Raw genomic sequence first — 19,547 nt, forward strand, 5'->3', positions numbered from 1 at the left:
CTGACACTGATAGAGGTCTCAACCCACCCCCCACCCCCACCCCGACTCCCTCCCCTACACCCCCCACCACCCCTGCCACCCCCCAAAGGTGGCAGGGCCCCCCTCCCCACCCCAACCCCTGACATTACCTTACACATACACACCCAACACGCACGCAGGCACCACAAACAAACATACATGCACACACACCGACATACATGCCAACATCCACACACACAGTCAGACACGTACACCCACATTCACACATTCACGCACACATCCATACAGACATACATAAAGACAGACACGCACACATTTCCGAAACACGCAACACCCCCGCAAGCATACACGAACTCACACCCCCCCTACATACACAGACGCACACCCTCATGCACCCACACAACACCCCCTCCCCTAACGGACAATCGACTTACCTGTTCCGTCGATCCGCCGGGAGGGGACAGGAGCCATGGGGGCAGGTCCGGCAACACCACACCGCCAACATAACACCGCCGCGCAGAAACACAGGACGTGATTAGCTGGGCGGTGTTCTGTTGGCGTGGCGGTGGAGGTGGAGCAACCTCCACTTCCCCGCCGCCCGCAAGTATGGATGTTGGCGGCTCTCCGTCGGAAAAACGACAGAGGGCAGCCAACGGTCATAATACGCCAAGCGGCAAACCACCACTACTGGCGGTCTTCCGCATGGCGGTCCCTCAGCGGTCTTCTTAAAAGACCGCTGAGTTTGTAATGACCACCTATATGTCCTACCTTAACCATACACTGCACCCTGCCCTTGGGGGTACCTAGGGCCTACCCTAGGGGTCTCTAACATGTAAGAAAAGGGAAGGTTTAGGCCTGGCAAACTGCACACACAGACACAGCAATGGCAGGTCTGAGACATGATTACAGAGAAACTTACGTGGGTGGCACAACCAGTGCTGCAGGCCCACTAGTAGCATTTGATTTACAGGCCCTGGCGCCTCCAGTGCACTTTACTAGGGACTTACTAGTGAATCAAATATGCCAATCATGGATAAGCCAATTACATACACATTTTGTAAAGGAGCACTTGCCCTTTAGCACTGGTAGGCAGTGGTAAAGTGCCCAGAGTAACAAAAACAGTAAAATCTAAGTCCAGCACACATCAACAACCTGGGAAACAGAGGCAAAAAGTTAAGGAGACCACGCCAAGGATGAAAAGTCTAACAAGGGGTAAGTGAGGAGTCAAGAAAAAATGGCAGTGATGTGGAAGAAGGGTGTGGTGGTTTTATGTTAACCAAGAGAGTAGTTGAGAAAACACCTTGTGATGACTCTCCAGGATTGTCTCCGAGAAGTAAGGTAAGAAGTGGTGTGACTGAGCAAATAGGTATGAGGGAGGATAAAAGCAGAAGGGAAAGCAGAGTGGTGAGAGAGAGAGAAGACCACCTGCATATTTAGATGATTATATAAGAGAATCAAATATCAAATCTAATTGTTCGTTGAAGAAAAAAATAAATGTTGAATTGGAAATAATTTAGTTATTAGGTACAATCTTATATTTTAAAGCTTGAAGTCAACATTTGACTGTAATCTGTATGATATTTCGTTTTACTCGTATATATTATTTTTTTTACAATGTGTCTGTTTTCCCTAGATATGTTATTCACAACTTAGTGACTTTTAGGTATTCTATATAGTTTTTCATTTAATGACAGAGAAGGATGTGTCATATGTGGAACCTTGGTCTTCACAAGCGCTTGTCTCATGTTGAGTAGCACTCGTGTTCCAATCAAGATAAAAAGAATGTTGTGCTTTGAATCTTGAAGCCAGTTGGAGTCTTGCTGGCAAAGGAAAAGATCGCTGCAGTAGGTCGATTAAAAAGGATCTTTACTCCAATATTCAGTTGCATATCTTCATTTATACAACAGGGACACATGACAGGATCGACATGCTGTACTTTTGTTTGAAAAGGAAAAATACAGGCCTAGCATGGACCAAAGATTTGTGGACCTAAGCAGTGCTGTGGCATTATATGGCATGAAGGTGTCTAATTTGGAATTAGGCACTTGGGTTTAGGGCATAAATGTGAGGTTCCAAAGTGAGGTTCATGTCGAGGATGAATGCCTATGGATTTGGTACCATTGGTGGTTTTCATCTTCAGCAGATTACCAACAATGACCTAGGCTTGAATTGAGGTGGGGCTCTTAGGGGAGAGATGAGGATGAACTCCGCTTTTAAACAACTAAGCTGTAAGTGATGGCGAGCGATCCAGGACTGGAGTCTTGACAATTTAAGAGTGCTTGACAAGGCTCCAATATTTTTAAGAGAGGTGATTTTGAGATACATACGTTGTTCTTCTACATTGAGTTTAAAAGAGCTATTTGATTCCTCCAGGTTGGTCATACGGAGCTCTGAGTATAGGTTGAAAGTGTGGGGAAAAGTACAGATCACTGGATGACTCCTTGAGGTAAGGATGTGGTACTCCAAAAATAATTTCCCACTTTTATCTACTGGGAGCAAATGAACAGGTACGATTCAAACCATCCCCAGGATAGTGCCAATGACTTCCAACCATAATTTCTCATTTTTCAGGAGTGTGGCATGGTTGGCATTGTCAACCTCCAGAGGTCGAAGATGATGAGAAGTGATGAGTAAGAGAAAGTGTGCACAGGCCAATACTACTGTCAACTGGTGCTAGGTTTACTAACTAGAGTATGCAAGATACAAATACAGAAGCGTGTATGTAATATATATTCATTTTTGCATATCAAATGTTAAAATACTCTTTTGTGTAGACTCTTCAGCAGGGTCTGGGAAACCCACAAGAAAAAGTACCTCAAATTGTAACATCACTAAACAATCCTGCAGCGCCATCTATATCGAATGTTGTTGAAGTGAGGACAATGGTGAACATTTTAGGAAAAATCTCTGATGTCTCATCAATTGGAAACAGTACATTTGATACTAACGTTGTGACAGTAAGTGCAATATTATTTTTTGTGTTTTGATAATTTATATTGTGCACACAACTAGCTTGTTTTCATGAATTCATATGACATGAGAATTGATATACTGAACAACATAAGATAAAAAATGCTCAGAAGTAGTTAGTTCCAAGGTATGGTAGAACAGAAATTGCAAGAAAATGCTAATTGTACCATTGCAAGAGTAGCAAGGGTTGGCTTTCTACCTTCCTACATGTCAACATTAAGCACCTACAGTTTTACTTGCTGTATTGAGCCAAGCACATGTACATATACAAATAGGTTAACACCCCCTACAATATGAGAATGCCACTTTAAGGTCATGTAGTGGCTGTGCATTATTACAGAAAGTGTTGCGCAAGAGTCAGACCCATCTGTTAAACAAATTGCCCCAGGGGTGCAGACCGTGGGCTTACGCACCAGTTACGCCCTAGGGGCACTCGGAGTATTACAGAATCAGAAACTAGCAGAAGTGAATTTGAAGCAGAGCCAGGAACAAGCAGCTCTCATTGGCGTCTTGTGTATCACCTGCTCATCCGCCTATCAGCCTGCCAATTTACCATCATCCTGCCTGCTCACTCCCCTGGCTGCCCGTCTGCATGCCAGCTGCCTGCCAGCATGGGCCTCATCTGACGGACCATGAGCAGAGGATTGCAGAACTCTGGTGGCAGCGAAGAAGTGGTGATAGTGAGTATGCAGAGCAGGGAGGAGAGCCAGTGCTGGAGGTGTGGCACTGGAATCTCTGCCAGCGATGTGAGGTTCAGTCCACAAGGTGGGTCTAACGAGAGTGGCAGCCATGGTCGGCTGCTTCTGAGAGGACGCCCTGGGGTTTCCACAGAAAAAACTCAGCTAGGACTGGGTGCGGCTTGTAGAATTCCCAGTGAGACCCTCTTGCAGCCTCCCTGGATTACCCTGGATTACCTGAACTTGCTTCTTTGCTATTGGGCTCTCACTGTTTGGGTTCCTGAGGGCTTGCTGCAAGGTAATTAAACTATTAAGTGATAATTCTTCTCTACACAATCAACATAGTCAACATGTCAATGTAGTTAATTAAAAACAAACTATCAAGCATCAATCAACTATCAATCATCAAGGAAATAGATAAAGACTAATTAAGAATATCTATATATACATACAGTATACCTGCATCCCAGGGCTCAAGATCTGAAAGAAGTCAGCAAACACTATATTTATTGAACATGTGTAGTTTGCCACTTGTGATTCAGTGACTCACAGCCTGGCATCATCTGGCAGCATTTGGCATATCATCCTGTGCAGCATCCAGTACAGCATCCAACATTGTTTTTAGGTGTTCACCGGAGTGCATAAGGGTCTACAGGAGTTCATAGGAGCAAAGTTTGACTCCTGACCTGTAAATTGTGCAAACCAGTTAAGCATGCATTTTGGCAAGACCAAGGGCCAACCTATGACTTGCAGAAAAATAAATCAGTCCAGGCCCTGGGTGCTGAGGCACCTGAAGAACTTGCCAACTGAAGGAGGCTGGCCTGGCTTATAGTGGGTACCTTGTGGTACTTACACCTTGTGCCAGGTCCAGTTATTCCTTATTAGTAGATTAGAGGGGTTCTAGCAGCTTAGGCAGATAGAGGTAGCTATAGCAGAGCAGCTTAGGCTGAACTAGGAGACACGCAAAGCTCCTACTATACCACTTATATCACTTAGTACTATATCATAAGAAAACACAATACTCAGAGTTACTAAAAATATAGGTACTTTATTTTAGTGACAATATGCCAAAAGTATATCATAGGATATACTCCCTTAGGAGGTAAATAATATACACACAATATACCAACAAACCAAAATCAGGTAATTAAACAGTTAGAAAAGTAGTGCAAACACTGTATAACACAAAAGAATGCAATAGGAGACAATAGGCCTAGGGGCAGCCCAAACCATATACTTCAAAAGTGGAATGCGAACCACAAATGGACCCCAGGCCTAGTGTAGTGTGTAGAGGGTCGCTGGGAATGTAAGAAAACACTAAGGGTGTCCAAGATACCCCACCCCAAGACCCTGAAAAGTAGGAGTAAAGTTACCCTACTACCCCAGAAAGACAGTAAAGTCGAGATAGGGGATTCTGCAAGGACAACAACTGACTGCAAAGCACTGAAGATGGATTCCTGGACCTGAGGACCTGTAAAGGAAGGGGACCAAGTCCAAGAGTCACACAGGTGTCCAGGGGGGCAGGGGCCACTAAACCCCTGATGAAGGTGCAAAAGTGCTGCCTCTGGGTGGAAGAAGTCAAAGATTCTGCAACAACGGAAGTTGCCAGGAACTTCTCCTTTGGTCAGAAGATGTCCCATGGCGTGCTGGAGGAAGCAGAGTTGTTTCCACGCAGAAAGACCGCAAACAAGCCTTGCTAGCTGCAAGAGTCGCAGTTAAAGGTTTTGGGTGCTGCCAGGGCCCAGGAAGGACCAGGAGATTGCCCCTTGAAGGAGCAGACAAAGGGGGCACTCAGCAACACTGAGAACCCACGCAGAAGCAGGGAGAACCTGCAGAAGCACCTGAACAGATGTTCAGAAGATCTGAGCATGACAGTCAACTCAGCACAACAAAAGAGGGTCCCACGGAGTCGGAGTCCAAGTCAGTGAGTTGGGCAATGCAGGACGGAGTGCTGGGGGCCTGGGCCAGGCTGTGCATGAAGGAAGTCTTGCAAAAGTGCACAGAAGCCCTAGCAGCTGCAGTTCACGCAGTACACAGGATTACTGTCTGGCGTGGGGTGGCAAGGACTTACCTCCACCAAGTTTGGACAGAACGGCCACTGGACTGTCGGGGATACTTGGATCCAGTTCCTGTGTTCCATGGACCACGCTTGTCAAGATGAGAGGGGACCCAGAGGACCGGTGATGTAGAAGTTTGGTGCCTGCGTTGGCAGGGTGAAGATTCCGTCGACCCACAGGAGATTTCTTTATTGGCTTCCAGTGCAGGGTGAAGGCAGACAGCCCTCAGAGCATGCACCACCAGGAAACAGTCGGGAAAGCCGGCAGGATGAGGCGCTACAATGTTGCTGGTTGTCTTCTTGCTACTTTGTTGTGGTTTTGCAGGTGTCCTGGAGCAGTCAGCGGTTGATCCTTGGCAGAAGTCGAAGAGGGAAGTGCAGAGGAACTCTGGTGAGCTCTTCAATTCGTTATCTGGTGAGATACCCACAGGAGAGACCCTAAATAGCCCTCAGAGGAGAATTGGCTACAGAGGAAGGTAAGCACCTATAAGGAGGGGTCTCTGACGTCGCCTGCTGGCACTGGCTATTCAGAGGTGTCCATTGTGCCCTCACACCTCTGCATCCAAGATGGCAGAGGTCTGGGACACACTGGAGGAGCTATGGGCACCTCCCCTGGGAGGTGCTGGTCAGGGGACTCGTCACTCCCCTTTCCTTTGTCCAGTTTCGCGCCATAGCAGGGCTGGGGCGATCCCTGGACCGGTGTAGACTGGCTTATGCAAGGAGGGTACCATCTGTGCCCTTCAATGCATTTCCAGAGGCCAGGAGAGGCTACTCCTCCCAGGCCCTTCACACCTATTTCCAAAGGGAGAGGGTGTAACACCCTCTCTCAGAGGAAATCCTTTGTTTTGCCTTCCTGTGACTGGGCTTCCCAGGCCCCAGGGGGGCGGAAACCTGTCTGAGGGTTGGCAGCAGCGGTAGCTGCAGAGAAAACCCTAGAAGGTTAGTTTGGCAGAACCTGGGTTTTATGCTGGAGACCCGGGGATGCATGGAATTGTCCCCCAATACCAGAATGGTATTGGGGTGACAATTCCATGATCCTAGACATGTTACATGGCCATGTTCGGAGTTACCATGGTAACGCTACATATAGGTATTGACCTATATGTAGTGCACGCGTGTAATGGTGTCCCCACACTCACAAAGTCTGTGAAAATCGCCCTGAACAATGTGGGGGCACCTTGGCTAGTGCCAGGGTGCCCTCACACTAAGTAACTGCACCTAATGTTCACTAAGTGAGGGTTAGACATATAGGAGACTGATAAGTTACTTAAGTGCAGTGTAAAATGACTGTGAAATAACGTGGACGTTATTTCACTCAGGCTGCTGTAGCAGTCCTGTCTAAGAATTGTCTGAACTCCCTATGGGTGACAAAAGAAATGCTGCAGCCCATAGGGATCTCCTGGAACCCAAATACCCTGGGTACCTAGGTACCATATACTAGGGAATAATAAGGGTGTTCCAGTGTGCCAATCAGAATTGGTAAAATTAGTCACTAGCCTGCAGTGACAATTTCAAAAGCAGAGAGAGCATAAACACTGAGGTTCTGATTAGCAGAGCCTCAGTGATACAGTTAGGCACCACACAGGGAACACATATAGGCCACAATCCTATGAGCACTGGGGTCCTGGCTAGCAGGATCCCAGTGATACATATCAAACACACTGACAACATAGGGTTTCCACTATGAGCACTGGGCCCTGGCTAGCAGGATCCCAGTGAGACAGTAAAAACACCCTGACATATACCCACAAACAGGCCAAAAGTGGGGGTAACAAGGCTAGAAAGAGGCTACCTTCCTACACCAACGTCATTGTTCCAACAATGTCCTTGCAGGACAGTGTCTCAATTGTGGAAACGCAGGTCAAGATGAATCCTGCAGTCGCAAGGTCTGTTCAAGAGGTTCTTTCAGCCACCAGGCATCAGTCTAAAATCAACGCCAAGTTTATTTTTCTTAAAGACCCAGTATCAGCCATTTATGCAGTTGTAGTGTTGCAGGTTAACCATCTCCATTGGAGCCCACCATTATCAACCAAGTAGCTGCCTTTGGTCTAGCCAAAAATGAATCATACAACCTCAAGGTCAAACGCTGTGCATTGAGCCCACTTGCAATCTCGGGACCTGTGGTTTCAATCTCTTCCTCCACTGACAACATGCAGTTTGATATACTCGTCAACTGCCTCAGGGATGATGAAGACATCCCTCAGGCTCTGCAGCAATGGAACCCTATGAAGGTCAGGATTTGCTCTTCCATGCACTCTCCAAGGCATTCTTCTCAACAACCAAGTAACCATTATGGCATTAACCACTCATTCTCAACCGCTTCATCCACTACGGCACAAGTTTAATCAAATTCTTACACGACAGCAGTTCCACCTGCATTCTTCAGGACTGGAGCTGGCGTTCCTGCAAATACGTCTGTTAGACCAATAGAAATAACTCATTCTTTATCCTCAATTCTGTCTTTCATGCAGTTGGCACAAGTGACACAGCTGAAAGTCCCACACTCAGTCAATCTTTCGACTTGTGGTCCAAACCATTGCTAGTCATCAGGAGCGAGACCCAATGGGGACTATTCTTGTCCAAGTCAAACAGGCCCAGAGCCCGGCCAACTTCCCTTGTGAGTTCCTGCAACACAGCTTCGTGAAGATGGACCTCTTCCTGGCAGTCCAAATCTCGAGGCATCCCTGAGAGCAACGCTCAGCAGAACCCTTCTTCGTTCACCTCCTTGGAGTGGGAAGCAATGATAGCGACTTATGGTGATGGGAGTGGTGGGTAGAACCATACTAGCTCCACACTGCGTTCACCTGAAGCACTTTGTATAGACTCCAGGGAATGCGTTGCTATTTGCACACACTCAATACTACAACAGAGCCAAACATAGCAACTGTTTTGGGTGCTATGTTGAACACCCTCAAGCTAACTGTTGGAGCTGTCAACTCTCAGTCCGCAAAAATGGATCCTCAAATCAAATTAGTAAATACATTGACATTTTTTACATCAGTGATTGACTCGAAAATTGCAGAGCTTAACAACTTGATAATGAAAGCTGACACCTGGACACCAATATGCTCCTGCTCTTGTTCTCCTATTCTGGATAAGCTAGTGACACTTCCAGGAATATTAAGTGGTGGCTTTGACGACCTGAAAAGCTCTCTGATGTACTCTGATACAGCAAGCTACGGATATCCCAGGATTTCCAATGCTGCCATGAGTGAACAGCTCTTGTCGTCTCAAGCTGAACCCCTTCGCAGGAAGCATGTCAGGAGTTTTCCAAATTTCCCAAGCTGCAGCCTGCAGTGGAGCAATGGACATTGACTACTGATTAACCAGCAAAGCCCACTGAAGTAGTGTGACAAGCCCATAGTCTTCAGAGTAGCCCTCAGGGTAGCCAGTGCTTTCCTTTAAACACCGACTTTATGGAAGTCCTCTGGACACAATAGACATTCCAGTTGCAACCCATCCGTTGACTGAACCCTTGAAGAACAACCAACAGAAAGGGCAGATGCACAGGATGAAGGTCACTGGGAGAAAATTGATCTACTCCTTCTTCAGTAGTCAAACAGGTCAGACTAAATCTCCATTTGGTTTCACCCCAGGGCAGCAGGGGGACCATCTGGAGGGGCAGAGTAATAGTATCTCACCTAGTTCTTCTCAGATTCAACAGAGTGTTCCCCCACACAGAAGCTAGGGAAGCTGCCTTAGCCAGTCCTCACAAGAAGGTGATAACAGCTCCCCAAGAGGAACCACCTGACGCTGAAAGGTCAGCTATCAAATCAAGCTCAGTCTCTTCATTAATTCAGTTCTCTTGACAATGTGGTGATCCTTCTATTGCTTCCCCCAAAGCCGGCAGCTGCATAGTTCTTATTGCATCACTAACTGTAACAACAGATGTTGCATGACAGAATTGTTCTGTCAAAGCGTCCCAATACCTGCCTTATCAAAGAGGCGCCAGCATGAGCCCACAGGCCAGTAGCCGCTTACATGTAGCACCATCATCTCAAGGGCCTATTTACTCTCAATCAATAATTGACTGTTAGGCGATTCAAAGTTTGGATGTCCTCAAGTTGCAAGCACCAGTACCCCTTTATGGCAGTGCCAGGTCCAGAGCAACTTTAATGCATCCGGAATATAAGTCAAGAGGTGCATTCAATCTGCTTAATCAGGGTAATATTCTTCGGTTGTTGAGCCAGATACCTAAGACAGTGAATTTAACTTCTGCTGACATGGTTTCGGTAGAATTTTTACCATCCTCTTCAGCCCATAAAAATGATACTCCAAAAGTGACCTGGACCTCTACCGAAGCAGCCAACCTGGTTCTGGAAGTTGCAGGATTTTTTAGAAACTGGGGCATCCAAGTTTTTTGTCACAACTGAACCTGCATATCCTTATTTACTCATGTCATGGCCGGGTCATAGAGGAACTAAGCCTCTGAAGTTAGTCTCTGGCTCTATTTTAAAGAGTGCCCAAAGTAAGTCGCCATTGTCTTTAGCTCGGCAAGGTGTCCGGCTGTCAGTGCAATCCCTGAAGGTTCCCTCTTATGGGGATGACTAGAGTTGGCTTCATGGGACCTTGAATTCAGCAGCAAAGCACTTATGAAGAAGCAGGCCAGCAGACAACCACTCAGAGCATAAAGCACAACTTATATGTTCCTGGAACATCAACGGTTTTCTTGATGAGCTAGAGGACAAAAATACATTGAACTACTTAACAGCTTTTCAAATAATTATGCTGCAAGAGGCCTGAATCGAAGTAGTGGCAGAAATCCCAGGTTATGTGAATTATTATGTGCTGGTGAAAATAGGAGCCTGCTACGTGCCTCTGAACGAAGTTTTAATCATCTATTTTCACTCTGTCATTTACAACAATCCACAAACTGTTCTACTTTCTTAGACTCCAGGCCACTTAAGAATTCATCTAGCTCTTATGAAGATCTAAATTCCCCCGAGAAAAGCTTGTCAATTGGAAGCCATAGCACATCTGATAAGAGAGATAGTAGGGTGGCATGATAATATTCCACTCTTCAAGTTAGTCCTGTTTGGGGATTTTAATGAATTTATCGGTCACTGAGTGTTCTGAGGAGTCCATTGTGGCTCAGAACATCTTCTGGCAGGTTCCTGATGAATCTGCTTGCGGTGCTTTCAAGAGAGGCAAACTAAGGAAATCGCCAATAAAAGACCTAGAAGCCATGGACCATCAACCCGTCAATGGCCGCTTCATTTCAGATCAGCCTCCCTCATTTACTTTCCACAACCAGAAGGCACAAACGTTAATTGACTTTCTGATTCCTCCTTGTTCCATCAAGTCTGCTGGGTTGGTTGGCAAAAAATTGGCTATGAATTTGCACAGCTCACGCTTCTTCTACACCTCTGCAATCCTGATCTGCTCGTAGGAGGTAGTGCCTTTGCTGATACAGCTTGGGGCAGTCTTGCGCAAGGATTTCACAGGAGTCCGGGTCACTGCCAAAGCTCTTCAGAGAGACGTTCAGCATGTCCTTGAAGCACTTTTTCTGCCCTCCTTGTGTGCATTTGCCTTTCACCAGTTCACCATAAAACACTCTCTTGGGGAGGCGTATGTCTGACATACGTACAAGGTGGCCTGCCCACCTGACTTGGGCTGTCCTCAGCAGGGTGTAGATACTTGGCAGACCAGCTTGAGAGAGGACATCTGTGTCTGGAACTTTGTCCTGCCAGGTAATTTTCAGCAGCCTTCTTCAGCAGTTCATGTGGAAGCGATTCCACTTTTTGGCATGGTGCTCGTACACAGTCCATTTCTCACAGGCATAAAGTAGTGTGGGCAGTCTGGCTGTGTTAGACTTTTCATCCTTGGCGTGGTCTCCCTTAACTTTTTGCCTCTGTTTCCCAGGTCGTTGATGTGTGCTGGACTCTGTTTTTGCAGTTTTTGTTACTCTGGCACTTTACCACTGATAGCCAGTGCTAAAGTGCAAGTGCTCTTATACAAAATGTGTATGGAATTGGTTCATCCATGATTGGCATATTTTATTTACTAGTAAGTCCCTAGCACAGTGCACTAGAGGTGCCCAGGGCCTGTAAATCAAATGCTACTAGTGGGCCTGCAGCACTGGTTGTGCCACCCACATTAGTAGCTCTGTAAGCATGGCTCAGACCTGCCACTGCAGTGTCTGTGTGTGCAGTTTGAAACTGTAAATTCGACTTGGCAAGTGTGCCCACTTGCCAGGCCTAAACCTTCCTTTTTCTTACTTGTAAGACACTCCTACGGTTGTCCCTGGGTAGCCCCAAGGGCAGGGTGCAGTGTATGGTTAAGGGAGGACATATAGGCCCTCATTACAACCCTGGCGGTCGATGTTAAAGCAGCGGTATGACCGCCAACAGGCCGGCGGTAAAACAAAAAACATTATGGCGGTCACCACCAACAGACAGGCAGAAGACAATGTACCGCCCACACTATTATGAGAGGCCAATCCGCCACCTTTTCCAGGGCGGATTCAATGCAAACAAAAACACGGCGGAAGCAGGACTTGGAAGGGGAAACACTCACCTTACACAACTCAAGAGGAACCAGGACGCCATGGAGCCAGAACTCCAAATCATCCCTGCGATAGTATTCCTGCTCCTCTACCAGGAGCACGAAAGACGGCGGCGACGACCATGGTGAGTACTGCACCTACAACACAGGGGAAGGGGGAGGGAAAGGAGAGTGACACTCACACTAAACACCCCCACCCTCACCCACAACAACACACACACCAATAATGCTGCAACAATAGATTTACACCCCCCAAATTCCCCCCTGGAAGAGCGCAATGACAAAAGGAAATGATTGTAACGATTGTAATCAATAACAATCCATTAGTCAAAACTTTAAATACAGTATAAACAATTTGTACACCAACTATACAAGTCCGGATAGTGTACCATTCAAAGTTCGTGGACTACTGGGCCCAAAATGCATGGGGGAGGCCCACACTCGATACCAGACTGCAAACGGAGAGAGCACTGCTGGGGCATCAGATCGAAATGAAACAGGCACCTCAGGGGGAAGGGAAGGGGGGGCACCTCAGCCGGATGAGTGCACAATGCCAGCTCCACGAGGGGGCTCCATGCCCATTGATGTATCCTGGGGAGTGCAAAGCCACAGTCTCTCAAGTCTTTTCAGTGGGTGGGTTGCCCACTGCTTTATCCTGGGGAGTGCAAAGCCACAGTCTCTCAAGTCCTTTCAGTGGGCGGGTTGCCCACTGCTTTATCCTGGGGAGTGCAAAGCCACAGTCTCTCAAGTGGATGCCTTTCTCCACTGGTTCTGGAGGGGGCTTTGTGCCCAGAGTGCTTCATCCTGCCAAAGACTGAGGTAGTGGATGCCTTTCTCCACTGGTTCTGGAGGGGGCTTTGTGCCCAGAGTACTTCATCCTGCCAAGGACTGAGGTAGTGGATGTGACACTCCACTGATTCTGGAGGGGGCTTTGTGCCCAGAGTGCTTCATCCTGCCAAGGACTGAGGTAGTGGATGTGATACTCCACTGGTTCTGGAGGGGGCTTTGTGCCCAGAGTGCTTCATCCTGCCAAGGACTGAGGTAGTGGATGTGACACTCCACTGACGGTGGTGCAACATGCAAGCTGGCCAGGCTCCTGGAACTGACCACCAGCCTCGTACGACTGACCACTGGGGATGGCAGCCATGTCTGTGGTGGTGCCACTGGCTCAGGATGTTGCCGGGCTGCTGGCGGTGGTGTCAGTAGCGGCGGTGCTGGCAGCGGTGTCAGTAGTGGCGGTGCTTGCGGCGGACTCTGTGGCATTGGTGCTGGCGGCGGACTCTGTGGTATTGGTGCTGGTGGCGGGCTCTGTGGCATCGGTGCTGGCGGTGGGCTCTGTGGCATCGGTGCTGGCGGCTGGCTCTGTGGCATCGGTGCTGGCGGCTGGCTCTGTGGCATCGGTGCTGGCGGCTGGCTCTGTGGCATCGGTGCTGGCAGCGGGCTCTGTGGCATCGGTGCTGGCGGCGGGCTCTGTGGCATCGGTGCTGGCGGCGGGCTCTGTGGCATCGGTTCTGGTGGCGGGCTCTGTGGCATCGGTGCTGGCGGCGGGCACTGTGGAAACGGTGCTGGCGGTGGTCTTGGTGGCGGCGGTGCTGGTGGCGGTCTCACTGACTGCGGTGCTGGTGGCGGGCTCACAGACTGCGGTGCTGGTGGCGGGCTCACAGACTGCGGTGCTGGTGGCGGGCTCACAGACTGCGGTGCTGGTGGCGGGCTCACAGACTGCGGTGCTGGTGGCGGGCTCACAGACTGCTGTGCTGGTGAAGGGCTCAGTGTCTGCAGTGCTGGCGGCGGGCTCACTGACTATGGTGCTGGTGGCGGGCTCACTGACTGCGGTACTGCCGTCGGTGCTGGTGGCGGCGGTGCAGGTGGCAGTGCCGGTGGCGGTCTTGTTCGCCATGCAGGTTGGCGTCGACGTGGACCTGCCTTTGATATTTTGGCCCTTCCCCACCTTGGATGGTGGCGCAGCTGTCTTCTCACTTTCCACTTTTGTTTTGCCTGAGCCCTTGGTGGCAGGTGTTTTCGCCTTCTCCCTCCAGGATGTGGGCAACTTTTTCTGTTTTGGAGGTGGGGGAATGTCCTTGCCCTCGCTCCTTGGGACACTGGCAGCCCTGTTGCTCGGAGCACTCCAGAATCACGCTATTGCTGGCACCACTGTGCCCGGTGATGTGGTGGCTGAGGTGCTGGGTTGGGACCTGGAAAGGTGGGCTCTAGGGGACGGATGGGGGGGAGGTGTAGGGAAGAGGTCAACATTTGATAGGAAAATCTTTTTAGACACACTGGGACAGGTAGATGGAGGGTGTTTGGGAGTGGAGGAAGAGGTAGTGGATGACGGAGGTGTACGTTTGCTGAATTTGGGTGAAGGTGCATGGGCTGGAGGCTGTTGTGAGGTGGATGGCTGTTGGGTGGGTGTGTGACTGCGTTTGTGTAGTTTGGGAGGAGGGCTCACAAACACACTGGGAGAGGACACAGGGGATGTGTGAATGGTAGTGGGGGTGGTGAGTGCACGTGAGCAGTGTGTGGTGATGCGCGTGCTGGTGATGGAGGTAGTGGCTGAAGATGTAGTGCATGCAGGTATGAGTGGAGATGAGAAAGGGAGGGAGGTGGGAGACGTGGAGGAGGTGGACACAGTGGAGGCAGTGGATGTTGGTATGTCTGCATGGGTATGGTGCTTGTGAGTGCCTGTGGGATGTGTGGTGCTTATGTTTGCCTGAGCCACCCTTGTGTGTTGAGGTGTGTGCATGCTGGTCTGATGGTGTGCTTGGGATAGGCTGAGGTACAGGGGATTGGGTCTGGGTGGAGGAAGATGGAGGGGGAGGCTGACACAGGGACAATGGCTGCCATCAGTGCTGAGGCCAGTGCCTGAAATGGTCGCTGTTGGACTGCCTGGCCAGAATGAATGCCCTCCAGGTATGCATTTGTTTGTTGCAAATGCCTCTCTACACCCTATATGGCATTCAGAATGGTAGACTGCCCAACAGTGAGGGATCTCAGGAGGTCAATAGCCTCCTCACTGAGGGCAGTAGGGCTGACTGGGGCAGGGGCTGAGGTGCCTGGGGCGAAGGAGATGCCCACCCTCCTGGGTGAGCGTCCACGGGACACATGCTGAGGGGCTGCTGGGAGGGCGGTGCCGGTCGGGGGCATGGCGGCTGTACCTGTAGATGCGGTGGGCACAGAGGGGCCTGCCACCGCAAGAGATCTCCCATCAGAGGAGGAGTCGGTATCACCGGTCTGTGCTCCTGTCCCTGCCGTCGAGCTCCCCTCGCCCTCCGTCCCACTGGTGACTTCAGACTCTGTTGTCTCGCCCTCCAGGGCCATGTGGGATGCAGCACCCTCCTGCTCCGGTGGCACTGCTCCTCCGCCTGATGATGCTAATGCACACAAGAACAGCGAGAACACATAAAGGGGGGGGGAAGAAAGAAGAAAGACATGTTCAGTGCATGCAATACCACTACTGTTGGCGGACACTAGAGACACAGCAGCCCTCTGCACCACGCCATGCACTTAGAGTTCCCTAATTAATCACAGTGACATGGGGTACAAGGCCTATGACCGATTGCTGCACACATGGAAGTTACAGCAGCCTGACTAGGTGTAGATGGCTCTTCCACTGGTGGGGTTGAGGTGCCACATAGCCTGCCTCACAAAGGGTCCTTGCCTACAAAGCTTGCCCTGGCCTAGGGTAACCCACTGCCCACCTCCCCCACCCAGACACCTCATAATGTGCGCAGAGTCAGATGGATGTGACGGTACTCACCCCCTTGTGGCTGCTGTGATGTCCTCAAGCGCCGCTCCATCTCCGGATACGCCACCGCCAGGATCTGGAACATCAGGGGGATCATGGTGCGACGGGCACCCCTCCCACGTTGGGAGGACATCCCCAGCTGGGCCTCCGCTGTCTTCTTGCTCCAGCGGCGAATGTCCTCCCATCTTTTCCGTCAGTGGGTGCTCTGTCTGTGGTGGACCCCCAGGGTCAGGACGTCCTTGGCAATGGCATGCCAAATATCCTTCTTCTGGTGGGCGCTGACCTAGAGGAATAGTACAGGGGAAAAGGAAAAACTTTAACCATCCGGACTGCCAAAGTCATTGGCCCACATTCCCACCCTTGCCCTGACGCACATACACTCACCGTCCCCTCATGCAGGCCTCAGCTCCCTCCGTATCTTCCAACCACACTACTCCAAACAGCCATTGCCCATACAGCATGCTCACAGTGTACTCACCTGTTTGTCTGGAGGACTGTAGAGTAGCGTGTACTGGGGGGGACCCCATCCACTAACTTCTCCAACTCCTCCAAAGTGAAGGCAGGGGCCCATTCCCCAGACACATGAGCCATCGTCGCTTCCAGACACAGGTCACAGCAGCACTTGCAGTGTAGGTCCTCTCCTGCCGAAGGTCAGGTATCAAGTGAGTGAACAGACAGAAAATGGCGGTCACGTCCGCAGCGGTGCGTGTCGTCACCACCAGTGTACATCGTCATTGGCTCCTCGGACCCATAGGGCCCAATGTTAACCAATGCAGGATTGCGTAGCGGTCTTTGACCGCCTACCACGACGGTGTACAACGCCAGAGCAGTTACCTCATAACCCCTTGTCCCACATTACAGGTCAGCAAGCCGCCATTTCAGGTGGCCACATGGCATTATTTTTAAATGCGTTAAACATATCTAGGCCTTGCATGCACACAGTGACAGGCACATAGCATATTGACAAATGTGTGCAATAAATTATTTTTTTACTACCTCATTGTTGGCTGTCTCTGTGCTCGCTGTTCTGGTCCATAGGGCACGCCCGCTGGGGCAGGTGAGGAGATGGTGGCATCCTCCTGTGTACAGACCGCTGGTAGACCTGTCGACAATGGAAGACAGACACATCATTATCACTTACAGACTTGATCGTGCCACAATCCTGGAACTGTGTGCCCATTTGGAGCCAGACCTGATTTCAGCTATCCACCATCCCACAGGAATCCCCCCCCCCTCTAGTGCAGGTCATGTCAGTACTCCATTTCCTGGCAAGTGGGTCTTTTCAAACAACAGTGTCCATTGCATCAGGGATGTCCCAGCCTATATTCTCAAACGTGTTGTCCAGAGTGTTGTCTGCCCTGCTGAAACACATGCGCAGCTACATCGTTTTCCCTCAGGTGGAGAATTTGCCCACAGTGAAAGGTGACTTCTATGCCCTGGGACATATCCCCAACATCATAGATGCCATTGATGGGACACATGTGGCCTTGGTACCCCCCGCAGGAGTGAACAGGTGTACAGAAACAGGAAGAGCTACCATTCAATGAATGTGCAGATGGTGTGTTTGGCCATTCAGTACATCTCCCATGTGAACACCAAGTTTCCAGTCTCAGTGCATGACGCTTACATTTTGAGGAATAGAAGCATCCATTATGTGATGGGGCAACTCCAGAGGCACCGTGTGTGGCTAATAGGTGAGGACAAGGACCCTATACCCTGTGAATTGTTGTCTGGGTCTGGGGTTGTCTCTAAGGGTTAGTGTGTATCTAACAGTTATCCCTCGACATTTGCAGGTGACTCTGGGTACCCCAACCTGTCATGGCTACTGACCCCAGTGCGAAATCCCAGGACAAGGGCAGAGGAACGCTACAATGAGGCACATGGGCGAACTAGGAGAGTGATAGAAAGGACCTTCGGCCTCCTGATGGCCAGGTTCCAGTGCCTCCATATGACAGGTGGTTCTCTCTACTACTCACCAAAGAAGGTGTGCCAGATCATCGTGGCCTGCTGTATGCTGCACAACCTAGCTTTGCGATGATAGGCGCCTTTTCTGCAGGAGGATGGTCCAGAAGGAGGTCTTGTGGCAGCTGTGGAGCCTGTGGACAGTGAAGAAGAGGAGGCAGAAGAAGAGGATATCGACAACAGAAACAACGTGATCCAGCAATACTTCCTGTGAGACACCGGTAAGAAGACATCACTGCCTCCTACATCTCATACAATTGTTAGACCTATCATATGTCTGTTACGTTCACCCAGTGTATGGACCCTGACCTGTCACTTTGCCTTTCCATTTCACAGATGTGGGTCCCACTGTGTGACCTCTGCTATGTTACCTCATGGACTAGAGCTGTGTGGCATAGGTATATTGACAATACAATGGACATTGCTATGTTCCTTAGTTATAGCAAATACACATTTGTGAAAGCACAGGCTGACTCCAGATTGTTTTGTAATTCCATTGTGTTTATTTAATTGCAAATTAGTGGAGGGGGTTGGAAAAAGGGCAGGGGTGATGGTTGAGGAATGTCTATGACAGAGTCCAGTCTATTTGTTTCATTGCATTGTCCAAAGGGGCATAGGAAGTGGAGCTAGGGCAGTTGATGGATGGACAGGGTGACAAAGTGGGGACAGAAGGATGACATTCAGGGTGGTCTCATTTCTTGGTGGGGGTCTTGGCATTGTTCTCTGTCTTTGTCCTGGATCTCAGGGACTGTTTGCGGGGTGGTTCTCCATCTGCAGGGGGTGGGGGGCTGGTGTCGTGGTCCTTTGGCGGTGCCTCCTGTCCAGCGCCGGCGGAGGTGGTGGCCAGTTCATCTTCGAGGCTAGTGTCAGGGGTCCCTTGTTGTGCCACAGTGTCCCTCTTGGTGTTCACAAGGTCCTTCAGCACCCCTACAATGGTGATCAGGGTGGTGTTGATGGACTTGAGTTCCTTCCTGATCCCAAATACTGTTCCTCCTGCAGCCGCTGGGTCTCCTGAAACTTGGCCAGTACTGTTACCATCGTCTCCTGGGAATGGTGGTATGCTCCCATGATGTTGGAGAGGGCCTTGTGGAGAGTGGGTTCCCTGGGCCTGTCCTCCCCCTGTCGCACAGCAGTCCTCCCAGTTCTCCTGTTTTCCTGTTCCTCTGTCCCCTGAACGGTGTGCCCACTATCCCCAGGTCCCTGGTGTTCTTGGGTTTGCCTGGGTTCCCTGTAGTGGTGGACACACTGCTGCTTCACGTGTCCTGGGGACAGAGGTATGGGCCCGCTGGGTGGGTGCTGTGCTGGTGTTTCCAGAGGGGGTAGGCTCTGTGGTGGCATGTGCCAGTGTGTGGGGAACCAACTGTCCCGAGGTCCCAGATGGGCTGGGCTGGTCATCTAGATCCAGTTGGACAGAGCTGCTGTCATCACAGTGGGCCTCATCTGTGGGGGGGTGGACATGTCTGGAACCTCCTGTCCAGTGATGTTGGGTAGGGGTCCTGCAGGGGTGCAAAGGCATGATTATTGCATCTGTGTGTGCCATCGTGTGCAATGGGTGGGTGACCCTGTACCTCAGTGCTTACATTCTTGTCTAGGACCTTGTGTGATATTTGGTTTGGGGATCTGTGTGGGTATGTGTAGTGGACATGCTTTGGTGATG

At 50.0% G+C, this 19,547-nt stretch overlaps 1 protein-coding gene across 1 annotated transcript in view; it reads left to right on the forward strand.

Annotated features, from left to right (window-relative positions):
• Positions 1-19,547, forward strand: part of LOC138297149 (adhesion G-protein coupled receptor F3-like) — a 385,565-nt gene that overhangs the window by 324,527 nt on the left and 41,491 nt on the right. Inside the window, exon 11 of the mRNA XM_069236640.1 lies at positions 2,754-2,936. Within this exon, the coding sequence (XP_069092741.1) occupies positions 2,754-2,936 (183 nt within the window). The remainder of the gene's footprint in view (positions 1-2,753; positions 2,937-19,547) is intronic.

The sequence above is a fragment of the Pleurodeles waltl genome, chromosome 5 (assembly GCF_031143425.1).
Source record: "Pleurodeles waltl isolate 20211129_DDA chromosome 5, aPleWal1.hap1.20221129, whole genome shotgun sequence".
In the NCBI taxonomy this organism is placed as follows: Eukaryota; Metazoa; Chordata; class Amphibia; order Caudata; family Salamandridae; genus Pleurodeles; species Pleurodeles waltl.